This window comes from Danio aesculapii, chromosome 2 (genome assembly GCF_903798145.1).
Source record: "Danio aesculapii chromosome 2, fDanAes4.1, whole genome shotgun sequence".
NCBI classification, from domain to species: Eukaryota; Metazoa; Chordata; class Actinopteri; order Cypriniformes; family Danionidae; genus Danio; species Danio aesculapii.
The window spans coordinates 10,012,692-10,038,694 of record NC_079436.1 but is presented as its reverse complement, the minus strand read 5'-3'; the positions used below and the strand labels follow the sequence as shown (position 1 = coordinate 10,038,694).

The 26,003-nt window shown below is 37.9% G+C and overlaps 2 protein-coding genes across 2 annotated transcripts in view; one reads left to right on the top strand and one right to left on the bottom strand.

Moving 5' to 3' along the window:
* ppm1la (protein phosphatase, Mg2+/Mn2+ dependent, 1La) overlaps positions 1-1,067 on the bottom strand; it is a 38,946-nt gene extending 37,879 nt beyond the window's left edge. Inside the window, exon 1 of the mRNA XM_056472344.1 lies at positions 73-1,067. Coding sequence (XP_056328319.1) covers positions 73-471 — 399 coding nt within the window. The 5' untranslated portion in view covers positions 472-1,067. The remainder of the gene's footprint in view (positions 1-72) is intronic.
* An 8,778-nt stretch (positions 1,068-9,845) lies between these two features.
* Positions 9,846-25,056, top strand: otol1a (otolin 1a). Its single transcript, XM_056472334.1, has 4 exons — positions 9,846-10,757; positions 12,494-12,583; positions 18,383-18,454; positions 23,930-25,056. The coding sequence occupies exons 1-4, from the start codon at positions 10,334-10,336 to the stop codon at positions 24,811-24,813; spliced, it is 1,470 nt and encodes a 489-aa protein (XP_056328309.1). The 5' UTR covers positions 9,846-10,333; the 3' UTR covers positions 24,814-25,056.
* The last annotated feature ends 947 nt before the right edge of the window (positions 25,057-26,003 follow it).

Below are 26,003 nucleotides of genomic sequence, written 5' to 3'. Positions count from 1 at the left end.
AGCTACGCAAGGACACTCTCTCTCTCTCTCTCTCTCTCTCTCTCATCAGCACCCACACTTCTTAAACCTTACCTCCCCACCATGTCCGTCAAAAATAGCAAAGATTGAAGGGTGGCTCCTGTTGGCCAGGTCGGTGAGCACCTCGAAGCGGTCCTCCATGTGGTCTCTCCGGCCCTGTATCGAGTACACCGCCACATTGTTGTTCTTGAACTCCCAGGTCTTGGAGAACTCCGCGTCCAGCACGTCCAGCCCGCCGAGCCTGTCGTTCATCATCATCTCCGCCACTTTCCCCTTAACCATCTTCACGGCATCCCGGCTCGACTTGACGATGGTTTTCACCTCGTCCGTGTGGAAGAAGTAGCTCCAGAGGGCCAAGCTGATACATAAGAGAAACAAGGTCTCTGGCCTGAGCAAGAAATAACGCATGATGCGACCCAAAAGAGACAAAAGCGTCATTGTGTCTCCTATCATCACACGCTCAAGACTGCACCCCGGGACTGAAGTATGGGCTTCAAATTACTTCATCAGACCGATATTAAAGCCCATCTGCAGCCCGACGTGTGTGTGTTCATCAACTGAATGCTCGAAAACCACGCAACGGTGCTTTTATTTTATTATTAAGATTATTATTATGATGAGATCCGGGTGTTTTCAGCTGCAGTCTGCCACTGGTGCCCTACCGACGGGCTGCATATAACCGCACATATCCCATTACCTCCTGAGACAGCAAGCCCATTCTCTCCCGTACAGCCATCTGTCCCGCTAGCGAGTGTTTTCGACGAGTCTCTGCTGTTATTTTGTCGCGTCGCAGATAGTTTTATCGCTTTTTCTATATCGCTAATTCGCCCGTGCACATGCTGCCGTTTCCTCCGCGCGCTGCGTGACTGACCGCGGCAGCTCGAACGGAAAACAACACACCACCGATAAAGGTGTTACATCACACCGGTCCGCGAGCTCGAGAAGTCTACGTCAGACTAGATTTTAACAAACTAACGTTAGTCTTTTTTGTACCGCTGATGCGGCAACGTGACGCACCGACCCATGCATCTGAAAGGGCGTGACGTCACGCGTAATGTAGCAGTCCTCTGAAGAAAAACAGCGCCGCGATTTGCTTTGTTTCTCTATTATTTTTGTTGAGAAAGAAATGTTGACGCTGCTGCAGTTTTAACCTCGTTCCTTGGGTTTGTTTCATATGCGTAAATACAGTAGACTACTGTTATATTGTTGGACATTTGGTAGATTTTGAAAGTATTTGTTTAATATAAAGTTTACACTGTAAGCCATGTGATTTGGAATGTTTTAAGCTGTTTTCCATCTTTTTAACTGGCTAACTAAAATAAATTATTCTGGCATTCCAAACACATTAAATAGATTAGAAAGAAAAGTAAACAATAAAAGGGAAAACGCAACAAATCAACCATATAAAGCCTCCAAATTACCAACAGGATCAAAGTTTAGCTGTATTTTTTGTACCAGTTTTATTCTAATAGCATATTTTTGTCAGTTGAATTTTATTTCAAAAGCAATGTGGGATACATATATGACTGTCAACATCTTAAAAATTTTGTTTTGTGACCCTTTAGTTACGTGATCCATTTAACGAAACCCCAAGTAAACATATTGTCAATAAGTATAAACTGATGTCAATCTATGATTCAGTGAAGTGCTTACCACATACTGTTAGTCTCCGAGAGGCTGAATAATGGATGCACGTTTTATTGATCTCATTTTTATCTCGAGAAGTCCAGTGGGATTTATTTTTGTGGTGCTCCAGAAACTGGAAGCTTAATGAGGTACAGTATAGAGAAATAGATCTTGGGTTGGACTAATGCTTTCCGTTTTGCCTACCTGGCAACGAGGGCATGTGATTTAGCGCTGGGCATCTGAGCCTCTTGCTAATGCAAACGGCGTGTGTGGCAGCAGTGAGACGGTTCATGTAACACACACACACAGTCTCCCAATACTGGCCTTGTGTATGAACACTGCTGGTGCAGCTAATGGGCTCTGTAAGTGGAGAGGCTAATGCTTCCTAAAACTTATTGCTGTTTTTTAAGTGATGTTTGCTAAGAAAAGCAGCACTCTCTGTTGTATATAGACGCTTTAATAAACCAATATGAAGCTTTCAATTTTGGTGTCTTAAGGTTATTTAAAGATTATTTACTGGCATTGATGGTTCCTAGAAGAACGTTAAGACTCTAGAAAATGGTAAATATTGGTAACATAAAATAGATAAATGTTGTAACCTAAAGTAGAAACCCAAAAATTTGGTTAAGAAAAAAAGTGTAATTTCATTTTAATTGGATAATTTGACCCAACGTTGGGTCACAAAAGGTACTTTATATACTCACTGGCCACTTTGTTAGGTACACCTGTCCAACTGCTCGTTAACGCAAATTTCTAATCAGCCAATCACATGGCAGCAACTCAATGCACTTTGGCATGTAGACATGGTCAAGACGATCTGCTGCAGTTCAAACTGAGCATCAGAATGGAGAGGAAAGGTGATTTCAGTGACTTTGAACATGGCATGTTTGTTGGTGCCAGATGGGCTGGTCTGAGTATTTCAGAAACTGCTGATCTACTGGGATTTTCATGCACAACCAGAGAATGGTCCGAAAAAGAGAAAATATCCAGTGTGCGGCAGTTCTGTGGGCGTAAATGCCTTGTTGATGCCAGAGGAGAATGGCCAGACTGGTTCCAGCTGATAGAAAGGCAACAGTAACTCAAATAACCACTTGTTACAACCGAGGTCTGCAGAAGAGCATCTCTGAACGCACAAAAAAGGTACAGCAGCAGAAGAACACACCAGGGTCCTCTCCTGTCAGCTGAGAACAGGAAACTGAGGCTACAATTCACACAGGCTCACCAAAATTGGACAATAGAAGATTGGAAAAATGTTGCCTGGTCTGATGAGTCACGATTTTTGCTGCGACATTCGGATGGTAGGGTCAGAATTTGGCATCAACAATAAGAAAGCATGGATCCATCCTGCCTTCTATCAATGGTTCAGGCTGGTGTAATGGTGTGAGGGATATTTTCTTGGCACACTTTGGGCCCATTATTACCAAATGAACATTATATCAACGCCAAAGCCTACCTGAGTATTGTTGCTGACCATGTCCATCCCATTATGACCACAATGTACCCATCTTCTGATGATTACTTTCAGCAGGATAACGCACAATGTCATAAAGCGTGAATCATCTCAGACTGGTTTCTTAAACATGACAATGAGTAGACTCACTGTACTCAAATGGCCCGCACAGTCACCAGAACTCAATCCAATAGAGCACCTTTGGAATGTGGTGGAGATTCGCATCATGGACGTGCAGCCGACAAAACTGCAGCAACTGCGTGATGCTATCATGTCAATATGGACCAAAATCTCTGAGGAATATTTTCAGTACCTTGTCGAATCTATGCCATGAAGGATTAAGGCAGTTCTGAAGGCAAAAGGGGGTCCAACCTGGTACTAGTAAGGTGTACCTAATAAAGTGACCAATGAGTGTATATTTAAAATGATTTATTTATTCAAATATATAATATGTAATAAAAATACTTCATTCGTAAAAATCATGGACTTTTAAAAAAGTTGCACCACATGACAGACAATCTGAACTTAAGGTAATCATGGCTGACCTAAAAATCACGGTAACACTTTGAAATAATAGTCCATTAGTAAATGTATTTACTAACATTAGCTAAGTATGAATAATCTTGTATCATTTACTGATGCCTTGTTAAAATACAAAGTTGTGCTTGTTAACATTAGTCATTGCACTGTAAGTTAACATGAACTAACATTATTTAACTTAAGTAACGTTAACTAAAATTAACAAAAATGACAAAATACAGTAAATGTAAAATGTTAAATACCGTAGTTTTTTACTAAGAATTTTAATAAAAAACTATTTTTAAGTATTTGACCTCACAATTGTGACTTCCCAAAATCAAAATAAGAACAAGACTTATTTTGCAACAGTGTTAAGGTGTATTTCAATGGTTATTAGCCTCTTCAATCCTCAAAAGTTTTTCATATTTCTATTTTTTAATGATGTAAAGGTATAAAACCGTATTTATGCTGGTGTTTGTAATGTTGTGTCTATGTATGGTAAATTTGTCGTTATTCCCACTTCTGCTGCCGTTATCGGTCTCATACAATTTGTTTTCTTTTGTGAAAGTAGAGACAACACCGGCGACGCAGTGGCGCAGTCGGTAGTGCTGTCGCCTCACAGCAAGAAGGCTGCTGGTTCGAGCCTCGGCTGGGTCAGTTGGCGTTTCTGTGTGGAGTTTGCATGTTCTCCCTGCGTTTGCATGGGTTTCCCCCACAGTCCAAAGACATGCGGTACAGGTGAATTGGGTGAGCTAAATTGTCCATAGTGTATGTATGAATGAGTGTGTAAGGGTTTCCCAGAGATGGGTTGCGTCTGGAAGGGCATCAGCTGCGTAAAACAAATAAGTTGGATAAGCTGGATAAGTTGGCGGTTAATTCCGCTGTGGCGACCCCAGATTAATAAAGGGACTTAGCCGAAAAGAAAATGAATGAATGAGACAACACCATTGTGGAGGGTTTTTTCATTTTTTGAATGCAAAAAATAAAAATAAATGAATGTAGGGTACTCTGCCATTCACTACTCTCCTTAAGTTTACACAACTATGACGACTTCCACTGCCGAGAAACCCGGAAATGGGAAAAGGGTCCATGGCAGTTGGGTATACTTCAACCAAAAAACAAACAAACAAACAAACAAGCAAACAAACAAAAATGCAATTATTTGAGACTATGTCTTTTATTGTTTGTGAAATTTACTAGCTAATTTCTCAAATATGCTAAATAACACATTGAAATAGTACAATTTTGTAAAACTTTGTCCAATAATCAATTCAGTAAAAAAAAAAAAGTGTTGTACACTCAGAAATAAAGGTGTAATATCTGTCACTGGCATGGTGCCTTTTCAAAAGGTAAACAGGTCCCTTAACGCAGTGTTTCCCAACCCTGTTCCTGGAGGCACACCAACAGTACATATTTTGGATGTCTCCCTTTTCTGACCCATTAACTTCAGGTGTTGGAGTCTCTTCTGATGTTATGATAAGTTGATTCAGGTGTGTTTCATTAGGGAGAGGTTGAAAATGTGTACTGTTGGTGTGCCTTCAGGAACAGGGTTGGGAAACACTGCCTTAACGTACATATTATTACCTAAAAAGTGCAAATGTGTACCTCATAATACCTTAAAAGTATAAAAGGGAACTTAAAGGTACAAAAGTGTACCCTAAAGGTACTAACGTCCATCTACGCTGACAAAAAATTATTAGAAGATGATTCCTTGGATTTACACTTTTTTTTTTTTTACATTAAGTGGTTGTTAACAATTTACTTGGGCTGAATTTAAACAAATTAAGTTGGACATTGCTAAATCTAATTTGTTTGTTTAAATTTAACCCATATAAATATTTTTTCTCAGTGTATATTGTAAAAAAAGTGTACCTTTAAATTTTTTTTTTTTTTTTTACCTTTTATTGAGATAGGACAGTGGAGGACAGACAGGAAAGCATTGGGAAAAATAGATTCAAAGATGATTCATTGAATTTACAATTGATTTTAAGTTACGTAGTTAAAAAACAATTTATTTGGGTACCTTTATTTCTAAGTGTACCTTTATTTCTAAGTGTGTACTATATCATCCTAAATCTGTAGCAGCAAGCTTCTTCGTAAACTGTAAGCTTTGTTAACTTTCACTTAAAATTTCAAGTGAAACATACATTGTAAATGTTGATTATAGTAAATAATCAGCATCCTGACAGAACTATTAGGTTACTTTTTCATGTAACATTTCATGAAAAACTGTTAATTGTGCCAGTTAGACATGTTAACTCAATTTTTGTTTAAACAGGCTCATTTTATATCTCCCCTAGAGTTCTATCCATGTAGTCAATCTCTAGATCAGGCAGAACTTTTAGCTTAGCTTAGCATAGATCATTGAATCAGATTAGACCATTAGCGTCTGAAAATAGGCTAACTTCAGTGTTTTTCGGTTAAAATAGGTAAGCTATGTTCAGGATTTGCACCAAAGTAAATAGATACGCTTTTCCTATTATTAGGTAATAAATCAACGCTCTCTCATAGGTTTTTTTTTACCTTTTTGATCTCGTGGTTAATTTATATGAATTTGTACGATCTCATTTGTACAATTTAGTACGATTTGCTTATCCCTAATAATGGTTGGGTTTAAAGGCGGGGTTTTTAAAATCGTACATTTGTGTACGACTAATTTAGCCACTAATCTGACAAAACATTAGTTATGTTTCCTTGTGGGATCAGACTGAATAAATGTAATATAATTTTGCTTTCTGCATCTTTGGTACCACAAGTTTTTTTATTATTACACCAAAATGAGAGTAATGAGAGTATAGTCCTAGCCATATCAGTCTAGAAAAATAGCAATGCTTTGTTTTGTGTTGGTTGTAGTACAGGATGTAACTACAGAAGAGTCAAGCTTTAAATAGGAAAATTATCAAAACTCTTTGGACATTTTTGAGCGAGATGCTAATGGCCTAATCCGATTCATTGACCTACGCTAAGCTAAGCTAAAAGTGCTCCCGCCAGACCCGGAGACCATCTGAATGGATTCAAAAATGGTGAAACTGACCCGTTTAAACTCTCGAGAGTTGTAAAATGATCTAATTTTAACAAATGTGGAGTGTTCCATCAAGAGAGAAAATTAATCAGCCGAGTGATTGATTCATTTGCTTGTCTAACAATTTAATGTTGTCATCATTCCCATCAGAAACAGGTGATATTAAACGGAAGAGTAAACAAGCATCCAAAGCACCTACTTTTAACTCCTTTTCGAGGTGGTACACTGTAAAAAGGCTGGGTTGCATACAATCGATTTGTTTTAGGACAACATGAAAGAATTAAGTTAACTTATTAATTTTCTACGAATTTAAGTTGGTCAAACATAAAACAATTTAGTTGTCACAAGAAAGCTCAATAATTGTGTTGTTTCAGCTAATTTTAAATAAGTAGTTCAAACAAATGCTAAACTTAATTTTTTGAGTGAAGGTTTCTGAAGTTAAGCGTTTCATTATGGCCAGAGTTGAAGGAGTCAAACTCCGGTCATGAACACAACCTTGTTTTAGTCACACAGTACTCGTCTGACCAACACTAGAGGTGTAATTTAAACATTTTTTTTTCTCACGAATGATGTAATTGGACCACTGGGGAACATCATATCAAACCATGAACATCTCTGGTCAGCAACCCCTCGAGATATAAAAGTCACCCGTGCTGGATTTCCTGAAGGAGAACGGTAGAAACACTGCCATGACTTTGTTTCATGGGCCAACATCTCGTTCGCTTTGATTATTTTGCTTCTCTTTGAGCGTTTGCCAAACGGAGCAGTTACACAGAAATCGGGGGCAACATTTCTGTAGAAGGCCGTTTTCAGCCGAGGTTTCTTCCGGTCAGATTTAGTACATTCATGCTGTTAAGAAGTAGACTGTGTGTCTGATTTGAGGGTTTGAAGGCGTCTAGGATACACGACCATTCACCCCCTCAAGTGTTAGTGTTTTCTCCACTGAGACCGTTCAAAAATCCCCCAAAAGTCTCTGATCCTCTTTGATCCTTGGGAAAATCATGACTTGCTCGACCTTTGTTGTGCATTGCGAAATGCACTATTTTGCTTTTGAAGCTTCGCAAGAGAGGAACACTGTACACTGACTGATGCCATTGTTTTAAAATTATTAGAATACACAGTAAATGAACACGTACACTGCTGTTTAAACGTTTGGGACCAGTAACTAATTTAGGATATATCAAATTGATCAAAGTTAACAGTAAAGACACGGTAAAAAGTGATATTTTAAAATGGTAAAGTACATTTTTATCGTTCTATTTTAATACTCAACATTTAATTGTATTGTTGTTGTTTTCAGTGTTTTAAACAGATGTGTTTCTTAAATTTTATCGAAGAAGAAAACCATTCGATTTTTATTCTAGAGCATTAAATCAGCATAATGAAATGATTATTGAATTTACAACCTCAATCATTAAACAAACATAAACAAATACAGTGCAGAACAATACTTTCTATATTTTGTTTTTTCTATTGGGTTCAGCTCAGGTGATTGGCTAGGCCATTCTACAGCTTGATTTTCTTTCTCTGAAAGCATTTGAGAGTTTTGAAGAAGAAAACCATTATATTTTTCTCTTAAGCATTAAATCAGCATAATGTAATGATTATTGAATTCACTATCTGAATCAATCAATGAAACAATGACTGAATGAATGAAACAATGAATGAATGAATGAATGAATGAATGAATGAATGAATGAATGAATGAATGAATGAACGAATGAACGAATGAATCAATCAATCAATCAATCAATCAACATAAACAAATACAGTTCAGAACGTTATTTTCTTTATTTTGTATTTTCTATTGGGTTTAGATCAGGTGATTGGCTGGGCCATTCTACAGCTTGATTTTGTTTCTCTGAAAGCATCTGAGAGTTTCTTGGCTGTGTTTTGGATCACTGTCTTGCTGAAATGTCCGCTCTGGATTTATCTTCATCATCCCCCTAATGTGGATTTTGGACTGAAGCAGATGATATTGATTTATACTGACGAAGGGCAGAGGGTTTCTGGAGAACTACTGAGAGATTTCAGCAGCTGTCTGGGCTTTCACTGCTTTTCTACACCTCCCTTTCTTCATGTGTTCATACTTTTTCCCTGTGTCATTTCAGTTTATTACGCATAACTTCATTTGTAACCTGACTTGCTCAACCTTCGTTGTGCATTGCGAAACACAAGTTTGCTAGTGAAACTTTGGATGAGAGCAATATTGTACACTGACTGATGCCATTGTTTTAAAATTTTTATAATACACAGTATATGAACACGTACACTACTGTTTAAACGTTTGGGACCAGTAACTAATTTAGGATATATGGAATTGATCAAAGTTAACAGTCAAGACACAGTAAAAAGTGATATTTTAAAATGGTAAAGTATATTTCTGTCATTCTACTTCAATTTAATTGTAATGCTGCTTTCAGTGTTTTAAACAGATGTGTTTCTTCAATTTTATCGAAGAAGAAAACTATTCGATTTTTTTCTTGACCATGAAATGAACATAATAGAATGATTATTGAATTTACTACCTCAATCAATCAATCAATCAATCAATCAATCAATCAATCAACAAACATAAACAAATACAGTGCAGAACAATACTTTCTATATTTTGTATTTTCTATTGGGTTCAGCTCAGTTGATTGGCTAGGCCATTCTACAGCTTGATTTTCTTTCTCTGAAAGCATTTGAGAGTTTTGAAGAAGAAAACCATTCGATTTCTTTTCTTGACCATGAAATCAACATAATGGAATGATTATTGAATTTACTACCTCAATCAATCAATCAATCAATCAATCAATCAATCAATCAATCAATCAATCAATCAATCAATCAATCAATCAATCAATCAACCAATCAACCAATCAGCATAAACAAATACAGTACAGAACAAAATTTTCTTTATTTAGTATTTTCTATTGGGTTCAGGTCAGGTGATTGGCTGGGAGAACATGCAAACTCCACACAGAAACGCCAACTGACCCAGCGACCTTCATCAAGTTTTTTTCAGCAAATATAAAATTTTAGAAAATTAAAAGTCTTTTTCTAATGGTTTCATGATTACCTTTTATAATACATTGAAATAGAAATGTATTCCTTTCTATTATTGACCTATTATTCTCTAAAACTGTGCCCCCCCAAAAAAAACAGCTAAAAAAGTAACAGCTAAAATCTATAGGTTTCATTGCATTAGATACAAGTCAATGACTGTTAACTGCCTGCTGCCACCTGAACATGTCTGTGCTTTAGTGGACGTATGAACTCATGTGTAAAGGTTTACAAACGAAAAAACAAATCACGTGAAAAGTTCATAAAATCCACTTTGTGTGTAAACATCTGCACTTGAATTGCCCCTTTAACCGATATAACACAAGGGATCCAGATGCATGAGAATGAGGAGGACTGATAGGCTCCTTTTAAAGCCATCACATTAGCTTCTTCTCAGGTATCAAATCCTCCGGCCTGTGCCAAGTCACCTGCTAAAGCAGTAAAAAAGCCCTCTTATTGGCTGGACGGAGGGGCAACAGAGAGGTTCAGCTTGTTAAAAGGTAGTGCACTTTTTCCTCTTAGAGAAGAGAACGAAGAGGCGGCACAAGCTGAGACTAGGTGAGTGTTATCCTTTTAACTTCTTTCGAAAACGTCAAGGTCTATGTTGACCAATTTGGTGTCTGCTTCTGTTGTTAGCGGGTATCTGTACAATGCCCAATATTCTCCACCCATTCATCATGCTCATGACCCTGCTGGTGGTAGCAACAGGGAACCAAGCATCAATAGCCAAGACCACACAGTGGCCCCGAATGAAGCCCACTAAGAAGCCTCCACCTCGGGATGAAGGTCCACCAAAATTGGGGTCCATCTCCACCACTGTGAGTCCAACAGCAATTGGCATCACTGAAGAAGTTACAGACGCCATGATGGATGCGTACACCATTACGTCCACCGATCGTACTACCTTCTCCAGTGATACTTATTCTGCGGACTACCACACGGAGGCCATGGTTCCTCCTGGGGTGGGTCCCGGGAACTACACGCTGGACTACAACGAGTGCTTCTTCAACTTCTGTGAATGTTGTCCACCCGAGAGAGGTCCTCCGGGGCCGGTTGGAGAAAAGGGATTGCCGGGTAAGAATTTGTGTGGTGAAAGATTAAAACTTAAAATCACGTACATTTTTTGGTGCCATTTCATATTGGGTGGTCTTACGGATGATGTACTTGCATCAGAATGTAAATACAAAGCATTTACGGTGTTCATAATGTATTGCAGAACACCTTAGGTGCTCTTGAGGTTGGATATGGGTAGGATTAGGGACAGGTTTGGTGGTATGGGTAGGTTTAGAAGTGGATTAAGGTGTAAAGCATGGTCAACAGTGTAATTACTTCCAGGTATTTAATCAATCATAAGTACAGGTTTGGTGGTATGGGTAGGTTTAAGGGTGGATTAAGGCAGGGGTTTTCAATCTGTGGGGTGCCAGCACCTATTAAGGGGGGCGCGAGACATCGAGGTGTGCACTTGAGTAAATGATGATGATGATGATTTTTTATGTGTTCACTAGGGCGAATATGATTAACGTTAGCTCCACAGCTAACTATCAGGCACCTGTAGAGTTAATGCGTTCCAGTAAAATATATACAATTAAAACAAGCTCTGCTTTTTAAAGTGAATGACGGTGAATAAATGAAAGTCAAACCGGGGAGTCGTCTGACAAAAAAGTGCCCTTCTGAATCAAATCGGCAGGACGCCCTTCCGGATCTTTCACTTACTTTGAAGACTACTGACTATGTTTACATGGACATCAGCTATTTGCCTTCATAAGACAATAATATAATTACATGAAGTGCTTTTTGAACGTTAAGTCACCAGGCTATTCACGTTTCCTTCAGAAGCTCATGTAATTTTAAGTGTTTCATCTTTAATTTTTCGACTTTACTATTCGTTTAAAGTTTCACTTTCACTCATGAACATTTTATTCACGTCCCCATGACAAACTGGGGGTATTAGACGCGAATCTAAAGTAAGGACTGGTGGAAGAGTGTTGCTTTAATAGAAAGTCGATTGGAAAGAAAAAAAAAACCCTCCGCATTTCGTGATGTGTGTGTGTGGATCTTGTCACAAAATGCGTAGAAAAGTCCTACATGACTGTAATAGTTTGATTGTGGTGTTTACTTCAATAATGCCACTAAAATCTGCATACCACATGTCATTTTTATTTCTGTTTAGTTCAATTATGACTTTAGTCGGATTAAGGTAATTAAAAATTGCTGTTTACATGGTAGACTCTTAATCAGAGTATTGTCTTAATCGTATTAAAATGAGAGTATTGTTGCCCATGTAAACATCCTCAATGTTCGACTCAACCACACCGTCAGGTTTTCTGTATGTACGTGCATCAAAAGCAAGAATGCTGTGGCTCACGCTTATTGACAGTGGAAGATGATTTACGGTTAGTTGTGTCAGGAATCCCACACAGATTAGCATGTTGTCCTTACAGAAACAGGCTCAGCTGTATATTTATGTTTCAATGAAATTAATTCTATGCACATTAAATGCAGCAAGTAATATGTGAATGTTATTTGGACATGCATTATAATTTTGGCTCGAGAGAGAGTTGAAGAGGGGCGCGAGTGAAATTGGACATATTTGGGGGGGGGCGTGTGTCCTAAAAGTTTGAAAACCCCTGGATTAAGGTGTAAAGGATGGTCAACAGTGTAACTACTTCCAGGTATTTAATCAATCTTAATCACAATGTAAAACATGTATTTACACCATAAGTACTTTGTAACGTACATCGTGACTTAATTTAAGGCAACCTAAAATAAAGTGGGACCCATTTTTTGTTTCATATTTGTAATCTTGAAAGGTATTCCAGGGGTAAAGGGGGAGATGGGACCTCCGGGAACTCCAGGTCAAGAAGGACTCATTGGTGCTCCAGGGCCGCATGGAGTAAAAGGTCTGTATGGTAACGTCATGTGCTGGTGTTTAATAAAAACACAAACTAGAACTGATCAGTTGTGTAAACTACTAACATTTTAGGTTGCTTAAGTTTTAGCCAGCTGATAAAAATTGGGTAACACCTTACTTTGATGGTCCATTTGAGTATTAGACTGACTAATATCTGTTGATACTGCTCTTTCAACAGACATTTAACTGACTATAAGAAACTTTGCAAGTACATGTCAACTTAAACTAATCCTAATGAGAATTAGTTAGCATGTAGATGCAATGTAACTTAAATTCAACAAACGGACCATCAAAATAAAGTCTGACCTGAAATGGTTTCTCAAAACTCAAAATACTTAAAGAATCTGAGACATTGACAAAGGATAAGCTTACCCAAAAATGAGAACTCTGTTATTATTACTCAACTACATGTTGTTTTAATCCCTCGAGACATTCGTTCATCTTCAGAACACAAATTGAGTAATCCGAGAACTCGCTGACCCTTCACTGACAGCATTGGTCCAGAGATGGTCAGAAAAGTAATCAAAAAAGTTGTCAAACATTCCATGGTTGGCGCAATAGCCTAGTGGTTAGTGCGCTGACATATGGTGCAGTAGCACGTCAAAGCATCCCGAGATCGAATCCTGGCTCAAGGACATTTCCCTACCCACCTCTCTCTCTCCAACTTCGCTTCCTTCCTATTTTTTTTTTAATATTTAAAAAAATATATCTGATCTTTAATCATACAAAGCTCCAAGAACAAGAAGTTTTGCACAAAAAAACGTATAAAATACTATTTTGTTTGCTAATAGTTATGTTTCCATCCAAAAATGCGAATTAAATTTATGCGCAAAACTGGATTATCTCATAAAAGACGTGCGAATAAAGCAGCGCTTCCATCCAACGAGCCAAAGAGAACAAAATCGTTACTTTCTGATCAACTGGCGCCAAATATCAAGAGTAAAAACGGAATTTACTGTGGTAGGAGAAGCTGCGTAAATCTTTTCCTTATTTAATAAGTGACTTGCGCCTCAGAAGACAATCCTGACACGCAGTGAACGCCTGGTGGTGTTTGAAGCCATGGGACGTGGAGCACAGATGCTCTTGATTCTGGAGGTCATTAATAATATAATAACACTAACACTGAAATAGTTAAGGCGTTTTAGAATGACCAAAATAACATTTCAGATGTTTTACAGTGTGCTCAGCAAGCTGGTTTGTCCATTCACACACATTTTTATCATCACATGATCTTTTATAATAAAATCACATGACCTTTCTTAATGAGCATACTGGAATTTGTTTGGTAAAAGTGTTTCCATCATAGTTTATGCGCATCTTTTCTTATCGAATAAAAAGTTTATCCTACTCAGTTATGCGCATGTTTTTATGCACGTTTTCAAAATTCATGCGCATCTTGGCATTTCCGTCAACCGATTTTTTTTATGTGCATATCTAAAATGCGCATAAATATAGGTGGATGGAAACATAGCTACTGTCTTTCTACGTTACTTCAGGGTGCGCAATTACTACCTGCAGTACGACAAATAGCCATAAAGGTCAGCACCATTACAGACCAGTGTCCAACTGCCTGCAGTAAATGCACACTTTAATCTGACGCAGAAGACATTGCTGAACAAAGTCCTTTTTTTAACACAGTGTTCTTGGAGCTTCAAACGTTAAATGACAGAATGTTTTAGCAATGTTTTCAGTTCTTTCTAGACTTTGAACATCCTTGAACTATTGCACTCCATGAAGGGTCAGGGATCTCATCTAAAATTTGCTAATTTGTGTTCTAAAAATAAACGAAGGTCCTAATTAGACTGACATAAGGGCAAGCAATTAATAAAATAATATTCTTTTTTGTAGACTAACCCTTTAATCAAGATGTATTAAAATTTCCATGCTGTCACTCTAATGTGGCTTTGCTTGTGCACTGCATCACTTGTTTTTGTATAACTCCTCTCCTGTTGCGCTCATGGGATTGTATGCCTTAAGATTCTTAGCATAAGCAGTAGGTCATCAAGATACCTTTTATGCTGTTGATGAATTCTACAAACTAAGACAACACTCGTTAGTGTTTTACCTATTATCGCACATAGTAGGGCACAGCAGTAGGCATATTAACCTTGAGAAGGCAGTTTACACCTGGTATTAAGATGCGTTTCTGTAAATCCAATCAAAAGTGGATTAGCACCAAATATCAATCTAAAAAGGGTTCGAAATGTTTTGAGATTATGTTCAGAGGTCGTCGAAAATGCATTCCGATTGTTTTCACAGCATTTAGCAGCCAAAAGAGATCCCTAATGAGCACAGCAAAGCAAGGCATTTATATTTTGCAGCCTAAAGGGTGTTACACGCCGCATGCGCCGCGACACAGTGCACACATGACAAATGAAAGTATCATACACCAGACGCGCACATTCGCATGGTATTTAAAAGGAAACTAATCAGATGGCGCTCTGTGGCGCGCCAGAAATATGAACTGTGTCCTGAGTCGTGGCTGGGTGCCGCAGACAGACGTGCGGCACCGGTGTGTGTACCCTGATAGAAACTCATTCTAAAATGCATGGCGCTGCGTGGCGCGACGCCGAGCAGCGCTTCTGGTGTGCGACCTGCTTAAAGCTCTGCTCACATTGTACACTCTTGGAAATAAAGGACCAAAATCACTGGGGTACCCCATTGTTCTGTACAGGTGGACATTAGTGCCTTTAGGGTACACTTATGACTTTAATGTTCAATTCTGTACCTGTGAGGTACACATTTGTAATTTAAAGATATTAATATTTACCTTTAAGGACCTGTTAGGAACAAACATTTACCCTCTGAAAAAGTACCATCCCAGTAACATATTTTGTACCTTTATTTCAGAGAGTGTACATTTTTATTAATCCTATACTATTGTAGCATGTCAAACTGTATGAACGTGACTCCCATGTCACGCTGTAAGATATCTGTTGTCAATGTCAGAATAAATGGCAATGAAGATGGTCCAAATACTGACATGCAAGAAAACTCAGCTAGAGTTTGACATCATCCGTCTGTGACACTCTCTCTATCCTGCGTTCTGACATGATATGTCACGACAAACAAAAACAATCTTTTTGCCGTTTTGACATTTCCACAAGGTGGTTTGAAGTTGTCGCTCTGAGTGCGGCATCAGATTTGGCGCTCCTATTAGGAACATGCAAACATGTCAAACCAACAATCAAAGACCACAGATTTTAGCCTAGGATTATTCATTCATTCATTTTCAACCAATTTTCCGGGGCTGGGTTGCAGAGGCAGGAGAACCCCAGACTTCTCTCTCCCCAGACACTTCCTCCAGCTCCTCCGGGGGGATACCGACGTGTTCCCATGTCAGCCAAGAGAAATAGTCCCTCCAGCGTGTCCTGGGTCTTCCCCGAGGCCTCCTCCCGGTGGGACATGTCTAGAACACCTCCCTATGTAGGTGTCCAGGAGGCATCAGAAACAGATGCCTGAGCCACCTCAGCTGACTTCTCTCCATGTGGAGGAGCAGCGGCTCTACTCTGAGCTCCTCCCGAGTGACAGAGATCCTCACCCTATCTATAAATTTGCGCCCTGCCACCCTGCAAAGGAAACTCATTTCGGCCGGTTATATCCGAGATCCGAAGCCTAGGATTACTGGAATATTTTAGGATTGCTGAAATAGTTGGCAGTTCAATCTGTTGTGGCAACCCCTGATAATCAGGGACTAAGCTGAAGGAAAATTAATAAATAAATCAATGTTTATAATAATATGGTGACTGTGTCTTGGCTGGACTCATTTTATTACAGAAAACGCAGGTTATTAGCAGGTGGAGCACCGACAGAAAATGAACATGACGATGCAAATAGCAATGTAGTTGGAGTGATATATCATTCAGCACTCTTGACCACTTCCTAGCCAATTGAATGTTAGGATCAAAATGGCTGTATAGCATATATATGATAGTATTTTGAATAGTATGATTGGTTTCAAATTTAGTGTCTATATAAAAGAATCAGTGGTGTAAAGTAACAACAAATACTCAAATGACTGTAATTGAGTCGTTTTTCTCAGAAATTGTAATTTACTTAATAGTTTAAAAATGTCTACTTTTACTTTCCCTTGAGTACATTTTTAGTGCTGTATCTGTACTTTTACTCCACTACTTTCCTTCAACCTGCAGTCACTACTTTAATTTTTCTTGTCTATGGGGATTAGAAGAATCAGTCCTGCGAGTCCTGTCCAATCTAATCGCACATAGAAAGTAAATAGCATCATAATGAACTACCTCAAGACATGGGCGATTTATAATTACAGTAAACTGTTTAGAAAGTGTCCAAAAGAAGGTGTCCAAAATCTTCACATGCACTGACCCTGATGACAAGATGACGGATGTTTACTGTATGATGACCGAAATGGCCTTAAATACCCAGCAGGCGCAAAACGTCAACATGACGTCAAATTGATGTTGTACCCTAACGTCATGGACCGTGCATTTTGTTTAGAAATGAAAATCGAGTTGAAGTCAGAACTCAATGTCAGGCCAATGTCAATGTCTAACGTCTAACCTAAAACCAACCAAATATCAACTTCTAATGATGTTACAGCTTGATGTTGTGCGGACGTTACAACTATGACATCTATCAGATGCTGGATTTTGGTTGCCATACCTGATGATTAAATGTCAGTATTTGACGTCAATTTGACGTTGGTTTAAGATGTTGACTCGACGTTGGATTTTGGTCACTTTCTAACACAACCTTAAATCAACATCATTTGATGACATTACTGTACATCAAAATAACGTTGCCTTTAGACGCTGGCTAGACATTGAATTTTGGTCACCTGACATCACAACCTAAATCTAACCTAATATTAACGTCTTATGATGTTGTGTACCTGCTGGGCAGTAACTAAACACACTACAGAATGTTACGTTTACATGCACACATGCGCTGATTACATGCGTGACGAGCATCAGCTTTAACAGCGTAATACTCACTACTCTTGAGTACTTTTGAAAAGGCTACTTTTTACTCATACTTTGAGTAATATTTACAACAGATACTTTTATGTACTTGCCCTACATTTTTATGCAAGTAATGGTACTTTTACTGGAGTATGATTTTTCAGTACTCTTTCCACCACTAAAAAGAAGCCAAAATGAATTTAGGTAAATGCTGTTCTAGAACACCAACTTTAGAGACACATCTGTGATGTATACATTTACATTTAATGTCCTTGTTTTGCAAAAAGGGCTAACATTTGAGAAAATCTTGACCTTTCTCATGGAGGACTACATGAAGTTCAAGTGTGCAATTTTAATGTTTATACTCCTATGTGGAAAAACAATTACCTGGCCTCGATCAAACAGATTGAAATGTTCCCTTTGGTTTAAAGCTGCATGCTTACACAAGTTGGCAGAACCTACAATTTGTTTTGAAACTGGCAATGCAAGTTCGTTGAGATTGCACAATAAAAGCTTGTCTACAGCAAAAACTGTGTAGAGCTCCAAATCTCCTTCTTATGTTCATCTGCTGGAGTGAAACACAACAGCATCTAGGGTTTTTGTTTTCTTGAACATCTCTTTAAGACCGAGAACAGAGTCAGCAAAGACTAGACAAGCGCAAATCCTTTCCAATTTGTTGCCAAGTGAAAGGTCAAGAACAAAGTGCAAGCGTATCTGCAGAGATCTTAAAAGCATTTTGAGTCAAGCAACCAAATTCCAATACGCCAAGTCCTCTTAAGCATTGTCCCACTGATGTGGTTAATTCGCAGATAATGTTTGGATGCTCGTTAACACGTCTTTTCGTTTTTCAGGAGAGAAAGGCGATACTGGAGTGAGCGGGCTACCTGGGATTCCTGGAGTTACTGGGAAACAAGGAGAGAGAGGTGCATTTATGATAAGAGTTAACCCTGTCTTGATTCACCTTCTTATAGCTGCTATGTCATTTATCTTAAGGGTGATGATGATTGTTGTTTCACCATATTGTGTCATTTCTTACAAGTCACACTGAGACTATGCAGTACCATCAGATATCGATGTATATGAAGTAGGATTGCTTTAAGAATCAAGCACTGAGAATCCCATATTAGTAGCTACGTTTCCATCCACTCATTTTTATGCGCATTTTGGATATGCGTAGGGATGGGTGAAACTTGCTATCGCTCCACCGATAGCTGGTGTGTGGTAAGCGCACTGGCGCCGTTGTCCTGTGGCTGCCGTCGCATCATCCAAGTGGATGCTGCACACTGGTGGTGGTATGGAGATACCCCCCCTCATGATTGTGAAGCAATTTGGGTGTATAACCATACACAATAAATGCGCTATATAAATACACATTACATTTACAGTACTTTATCGGTATCGGTGCTAAATTATAAAAGACAGAAGTATCGATAAGCTCTGATGTTAACGGTTCTGCTATCGGTACTGGAGAATTATTTCTGAATAAACAATACTTATAGTAGCATAATTAAACTGATCAACCTTATCTAATTTGCGATATCCGATATTGGTCTGCACATGAGAAATGCTCGTGTTTACGGCGAGTGCGTCAAATTTAAAAGCCTTCACAGTTCTCGGCTGTGCGCGCGCACTCAGCGACTCGAGCCAAGCGCACACATAACTCTCGATACAGACTCGCGCACACACAGCTCGTAAGCTTGCGGAGTGAACCAAACGGGTTGTATTTCCCAAGTAGACACCGACAATGCCCGTTGCAACTAACGCAACAAGTTGTTTTCTTGTATAAGTAGAAACGCAAGCAATCTGGCTAAAAATCTTTCAAAAGTGCATTAACAGCAGAAAGACAAATGAAAAGTTTTCGACTGCCTAGCTGAAGGTACATCATCCACATTGTTATGCTAGCAATCAACCACACAAGGTCTCTATAAATTAGTATAATATGAATACTTTAATAAACACATATTCGGTTACATTAAAAACAGTTATTTCTGTAGCAGTAGCCTAAATAAATCTTAAACATTAAAAATGCTTTTACATTTCTGTATTTACAAATATAGCATTTGAATAACCTAAGAATAAACTTTGCGTATTAAGAAATAATAAATACGGCTTATTTTTTACATTGTTAACTCCCAAACACCGTTAACTCATTTATGTGAATGCGTTAATGAAAAATCTTAAACATTATCTGATTATTTAACTGCATTTTGCAACTCAAAGAAGATATTTCAACTGCAGGGAGCACAATAAACCAAGAAAGGTCCCAACTTCTGCCAGAAAAGGCAAACATGTTGATTTTTCTCCAGAGGAATGTTTAAAACTGAGAGATATTTTCCTAACTGTTGTACAATTGTACAGCATTTTTTAATTTATTTGTTTTACAATTATTGGTTTTACTTTATTTTAAATTAAAAATGTAATAATAAAATAAAGTGTTTTTAATTCTGTTCAATTAGTTTTTTGTTTTTTTCATTAAAAAACACAAAAAAAAAAAAGTACAGATAAGAAAACTGTTAAAAGTACCGAACCGATAAGTGGTATCGATAAAACTAGTAATATCATTAAAACCTTAACAATACCATCCCTAGATATACACACACAAAAAAAAATTGATGGAAATGCCAAGATGCGCATGAATTTTGAAAACGTGCATAAAAACATGCGCATAACTGAGTAGGATAAACGTTTTATTCGATAAGAAAAGATGCGCATAAACTATGATGGAAACACTTTTACCAAACAAATTCCAGTATGCTCATTAAGAAAGGTCATGTGATTTTATTATAAGAGATCATGTGATGATAAAAATGTGTGTGAATGGACAAACCAGCTGGCTGAGCACACTGTAAAACATCTGAAATGTTGTTTTGGTCATTCTAAAACGCCTTAACTATTTCAGTGTTAGTGTTATTATATTATTAATGACCTCCAGAATCAAGAGCATCTGTGCTCTACGTCCCATGGCTTCAAACACCACCAGGCGTTCACTGCGTGTCAGGATTGTCTTCTGAGGCGCAAGTCATTTATTAAATAAGGAAAAGATTCACGCAGCTTCTCCTACCACAGTAAATTCCGTTTTTACTCTTGATATTTGGCGCCAGTTGATCAGGAAGTAACGATTTTGTTCTCTTTGGCTCGTTGGATGGAAGCGCTGCTTTATTCGCACGTCTTTTATGAGATAATCCAGTTTTGCACATAAATTTAATTCACATTTTTGGTTGGAAACATAACTATTGTCTATGATAGACATGGACCTAGTACTCTGGGTCTAATCCAGAAAATTTTAAATATGTTACACTGGACCACAAAACCAGTCATAAGAGTCTTTTTTTTTTTTTTTAATTGAGATTTACACATTCCCTGAAAGTCTCTGCACACTGCAGTTTAAACTTTTCAGGCGTTGTTTTGTATTTGTATCCTAAAGATTTGTTATGCACTGATTTATCTGATGCATATTTACTAATCCGTTGCAGAGAAAATTTTTTTAAATACAATTCGGAGTCTTGTTGATGATTTGTTCTATTTCTTCTTCTTCAAAAAGAGAGGAAATATTGTGTCTATCCCATCCACTGCACAGAGAGGAAGGAGAGTTTACCTCCTTATTAAAAACCTGCGCTCAAACTTATTATCAGGAAACCAGTGGAAAAAAAAGGTCACTGGTTCGAGCCTCAGCTGGGTCAGTTGGCATTTCTGAGAGGAGTTCGCATGCTCTCCCCATGTTCGCGTGAGATTCCTCCGGGTGCTCCAGTTTCCCCACAGTCCAAAGACATGTGGTATAAGTGAATTGAAGTTTAAGCTAAATTGTCCATAGTGTATGTTTGTGAATGAGTGTGTATAGATGTTTCCCAGTGATGGGTTGGTAAGTTGGCGATTCATTCTGTTGTGGCGACCCCAAATTAATAAAGGGACTAAGCCGAAAAGAAAACAAATGAATGAATGTTTGTGATACTGCAGTCGCAAAACATATCTTGAACAGAGATTGGTAGTACATACAACATGGACATATAGACCGCAAAAGATTTAGTATACAGTAGTCTACAGCAGGGGTTCCCAACCATCAGCCACATTCAGTCCTTAAATGAAACACTTTGTTAAACTGCTCTGTGCTGCGGGTGACAGCATTCTGAATTTTGGCTTTCACTTGTACGGGGGCTCTGAATTGTCAAAACACCTCTCAAAATGTTAACTAAAATGCTATTTTTTTAATGATGGATGCAGGTTTCAAAGACAGTTGCTGCGTGCCAATTCGCATACGTATACTACACCCTAAAAGTATGTACTTTTTTGTGAAGGAAAAGTACACACTTTCGAGTGTGTAACAGAAGAGTATGCAAGCTTTTGGGACATACTACTTCCTCGTTAACAGATTGTTGTGTTGCTTAGTTACAAGCCCTGTCAATCATCTACACATCATCCACATTTCTTTCATATTTAATTTCCTACCTCATTGGAGAAGCAGCAGCAGGTTAATCTCCCAATTACGAGTCTTTCATGTAGAGAAATCTCCTCAGGTGTTTGGATAATTCTGCATTCAGACGTTAATGTCCAAACACGTCTTTATACAAGTTCTGTATTGTTGTTGCAGATGAAATATAGGACAGAAAACGCAATTAAAACATGTTCCAGTGGGCTAAATTTTAATTAACAGTCATACAAACATCTTTATCGAAGCCTGTCTACTTGATGGTTGGTCTCGCGCGTCCATCATGTTTGTAGTTTGTTTACACTTTTCACCCGCATTTGTAGTTCTAAATCGAATTCACGTCCTACGCGCAATGTATTGTGGGCAATATCAGCGGTTAGAGTATAGACACTTCTACACTTCGAGTTTTTACCGGAAATAGTAAACCATACGTGAACCTTTGGCACACTCATTTCAACATACTACGATAATACGATTTGGGACATACTAATTCTACTTTCAAATACTATTTAGGACGGATAGTATGCGAATTGGGATGCAGCAACAGTGTAAATGGGATAGACACAACGTGAAAACTAATTTTATTTTTTAAATGTGCAAAAAGTTTTGACTTTGAAAGAGTGCAGTGAACGTTAAAGCTGCATAAAACACATGCTGGAATAGTTCATGGTTCATTCCGCTGATAAATCAGGGACTAAGCTGAAGAATAGGGAGTGAATGAGTGAAATAAACGTTCTGGTGATGTATGGTTTATGATTAGGCACGAGACGATAACCGTTTTCAAGGTATACCGCGGTTTGGAAAAGTTAAGGTTTTAAAACTTTCTGCTATACCGTTCCTATGGTATATTTAAGCTTTTTGATTTACATTTTTTTAAGACAACAGTATCTCCAGCAGAAAGATATCCAAAAAATGCGATGAAATCTGTGTTTTAGAAACTAATGAAGATAGCAAAAGTTAATGATTCATTTGAATTATTTAGCCTGACATGTTTACTGCTCCAAAATGTTTGAAATGTTTCTTAAAATAAAGTATATTGTGTTCAAAGGGGAAAAAAGTTTTAGTTTTTTTTACCCAGGCATTTAAAAAGGATATATTTTAGAACAGTAATCATGATACCGTGATATTTTTATCCAAAGTTATCATACCGTCATAATCTTATACCAGCCCAAGCCTAGTTATGATAAAATCTTATTCGAAGATCTGGAATCTCAAATAGAAAAATATTGAGAAATTCTTTAAAGCTGTGCAAATTTACAGTCAAAAAATAATTTTGATATATTTACTTCAGGAATTTTACAAAATATCTTCATGAAACATGACTTTTTGCTTAATGTCATATCTTTGTCATAAAAGGAAAATCAATCATTTGGAGCTATCCAATGCCTTTTTGGTTTTTGTGGTCCACAATCTCATACAGTTGAAGTCAAAATGATTAGCCTCCCTGTGAGTTTTGTTTTCGTTTTCAAATATTTCCCAAAGGATGTTTAACAGCGCAAGGAATTTTTCCACAGTATCTTCTATAATATTTCTTCTTCTGGAGAAAGTCTAACTTGTTTTATTTCGGCTAGAATAAAAGCAGTTTTTAATTTTTTTAAACCATTTTAATGTCAATATTATTAGCCCCTTTAAGCTATATTTAGTTTTTTGGTTTTGTTATACAATGAGTTGCCCAATTAACCTAACTTGCCTAATTAACCTAGTTAAGCCTTTAAATTGTGCCGAATACTAGCATCTTGAAAAATATCTAGTCAAATATTATGTACCGTCATCATGGCAAAGATAGAAGAGAAATGAGTTATTTAAACTATTATGTTTAGAAATGTGTTGAAACTATAATTAAATGGAAATTGGGGACAAATAAACAGGGGGTCTTTATGTGACTGAACGTGTCTAGAAGAAGCCTTTTCATTGAGTCAGGGTTGCAGAGAATGGGCCTTTCGAATTACATTCAAGTTGATGTTAATGTGTACAGGTGAATCAGGCCCTAAAGGAGACAAAGGAGATACCGGTTTCCCTGGGCTGAAAGGAGACCCAGGGGAGCGTGGAGAGGCTGGCTGGAATGGAACAAAGGGAGGGATGGGTGAGCCTGGCAAACAGGGATTGACTGGCCCTGCTGGACCAGATGGCATCAAGGGCGAGAAGGGTGACAAAGGAGACTGTCCATTTGGAGAGAAAGGCCAGAAAGGCAGTACGGGGGAACCAGGGCCTCAAGGGCCTAAAGGAGATCCGGGTGTGCCAGGAATGAGTGGAACAGACGGGCTTCCTGGATCTAAGGGGCCAAAGGGAGATCCGGGACCTCTAAGTAAGCAAGGAGAGCCTGGTCCTCCAGGACCACAAGGACCACCAGGACAAAGAGGGATGCCGGGGATGAAAGGCACAAGAGGCTTAAAAGGAGCACGAGGGATTCGGGGATTTAAGGGCTTTAAAGGTGAACCTGCCGTTCAGAAGCGCTCCGCCTTCAGTGTTGGTCTTTTCCCCAGCCGATCGTTCCCGCCACCAGGACTCCCCATCAGGTTTGACAAAATCATTTACAATGAGGAGGCTCACTGGGACCCCAATGCAAGTAAATTCAACTGCACCCACGGTGGAGTTTACGTCTTTTCATACTACATAACTGTACGTAATCGTCCCCTGCGTGCAGCCCTGGTGGTTAACGGCATTCGGAAACTGCGAACGCGTGACTCTCTTTACGGCCAGGACATTGACCAGGCCTCCAACATGGCAGTGCTCCGTCTATCATCTGGAGACCAGGTATGGCTGGAGACTCTGCGGGACTGGAACGGTGTTTACTCCAGCAGTGAGGACGACAGCACGTTCTCTGGATTCTTGCTCTATGCTGATGCCACCAAAGATTGATGGCCAGGAATCACGTTAACCTCTAGATGAACCGGATTTAGAGCTTTAGTCTTTCATAGAGGTGGAAGCTGCCTATATTATATTAACTACTTGACCCTTATTTAGATTTGTATACTAACAGAGAATGTACAGCCACTAAGTATTGTACTGCCGGTTTTGTTTTTGTTTACTAAAATAACACTTTTTATAAACTGATCTGTGGCAGCTCTTTATGTATCCGTTCACGTATTTATACGACATACTTATGCAATTAAAAAAAGTAATTATTATTTCTGTCTTGCTTTCTTTCCCAAATGTCTCACAATGTGTAAAAACACAAACATGTAAAAGTACATTTATTCCAATATTTGCTGATTTTGTTCATTACATATCTTTATTCATACCTTTATTTCTTCAACGTTTAAACCATAAAATTATTTAAAGTCACATTAAAAACAAAGATAGAATAAAATAAGTATCCAATATGCTGTACAACACAGCAATGAATATATGTATATAAAAGTAAAGGCAGATTTATTAGCCCCCCTAATAATTTTTTTAGTTTAAAAATATTTCCAAGCGCTGTTTATTGCACAGTAGATTTTTAAACTTCAATTCAATTCATCTTTATTTCTATAGTGCTTTTACAATGTATTGTGCCAAAGCAGCCCTAATTTCTTGTGTCATTGCCATCATGACAGTACATTTACTAGTTATTTGGCAAGATGCTAGTATTTAGCTTAACTAGGTTAACTAAGTTTAATTAGGAAAGTCATTGAACAAATAAATCTTAAATCTTATAATAATACTAATAATACTGACCTTAAAAATTATTTAAAACATTTTTAAAAACTGCTAAAACTAAAAATATTCCAGTCAAACTAAAAAAAAAAGGTTTTCTCCAGACATTTTTACAGGAAACTCTTGCTCTGGTAAACATCACAATAATTAACAATTCAAAGAAGGGTTACTCTTTTTTTAATTTCAGATTTATATTAATTCCAAAAATATATTGACTAATATGCAAATGTTTATTTGATTTGCAGAGTAATATGTTCTTTTAGTAGATGTATTATACAAGAGACTTGCTTTGTTTACCAAACAAATGAATCTGACTGAATTTGAAAGCCTAATTAAAAGTTTAAAGGTGCTGCATGTAAGTTTTTAACTCATAAAAATACCATTATATATTTGCAGATATTTAAGAAACA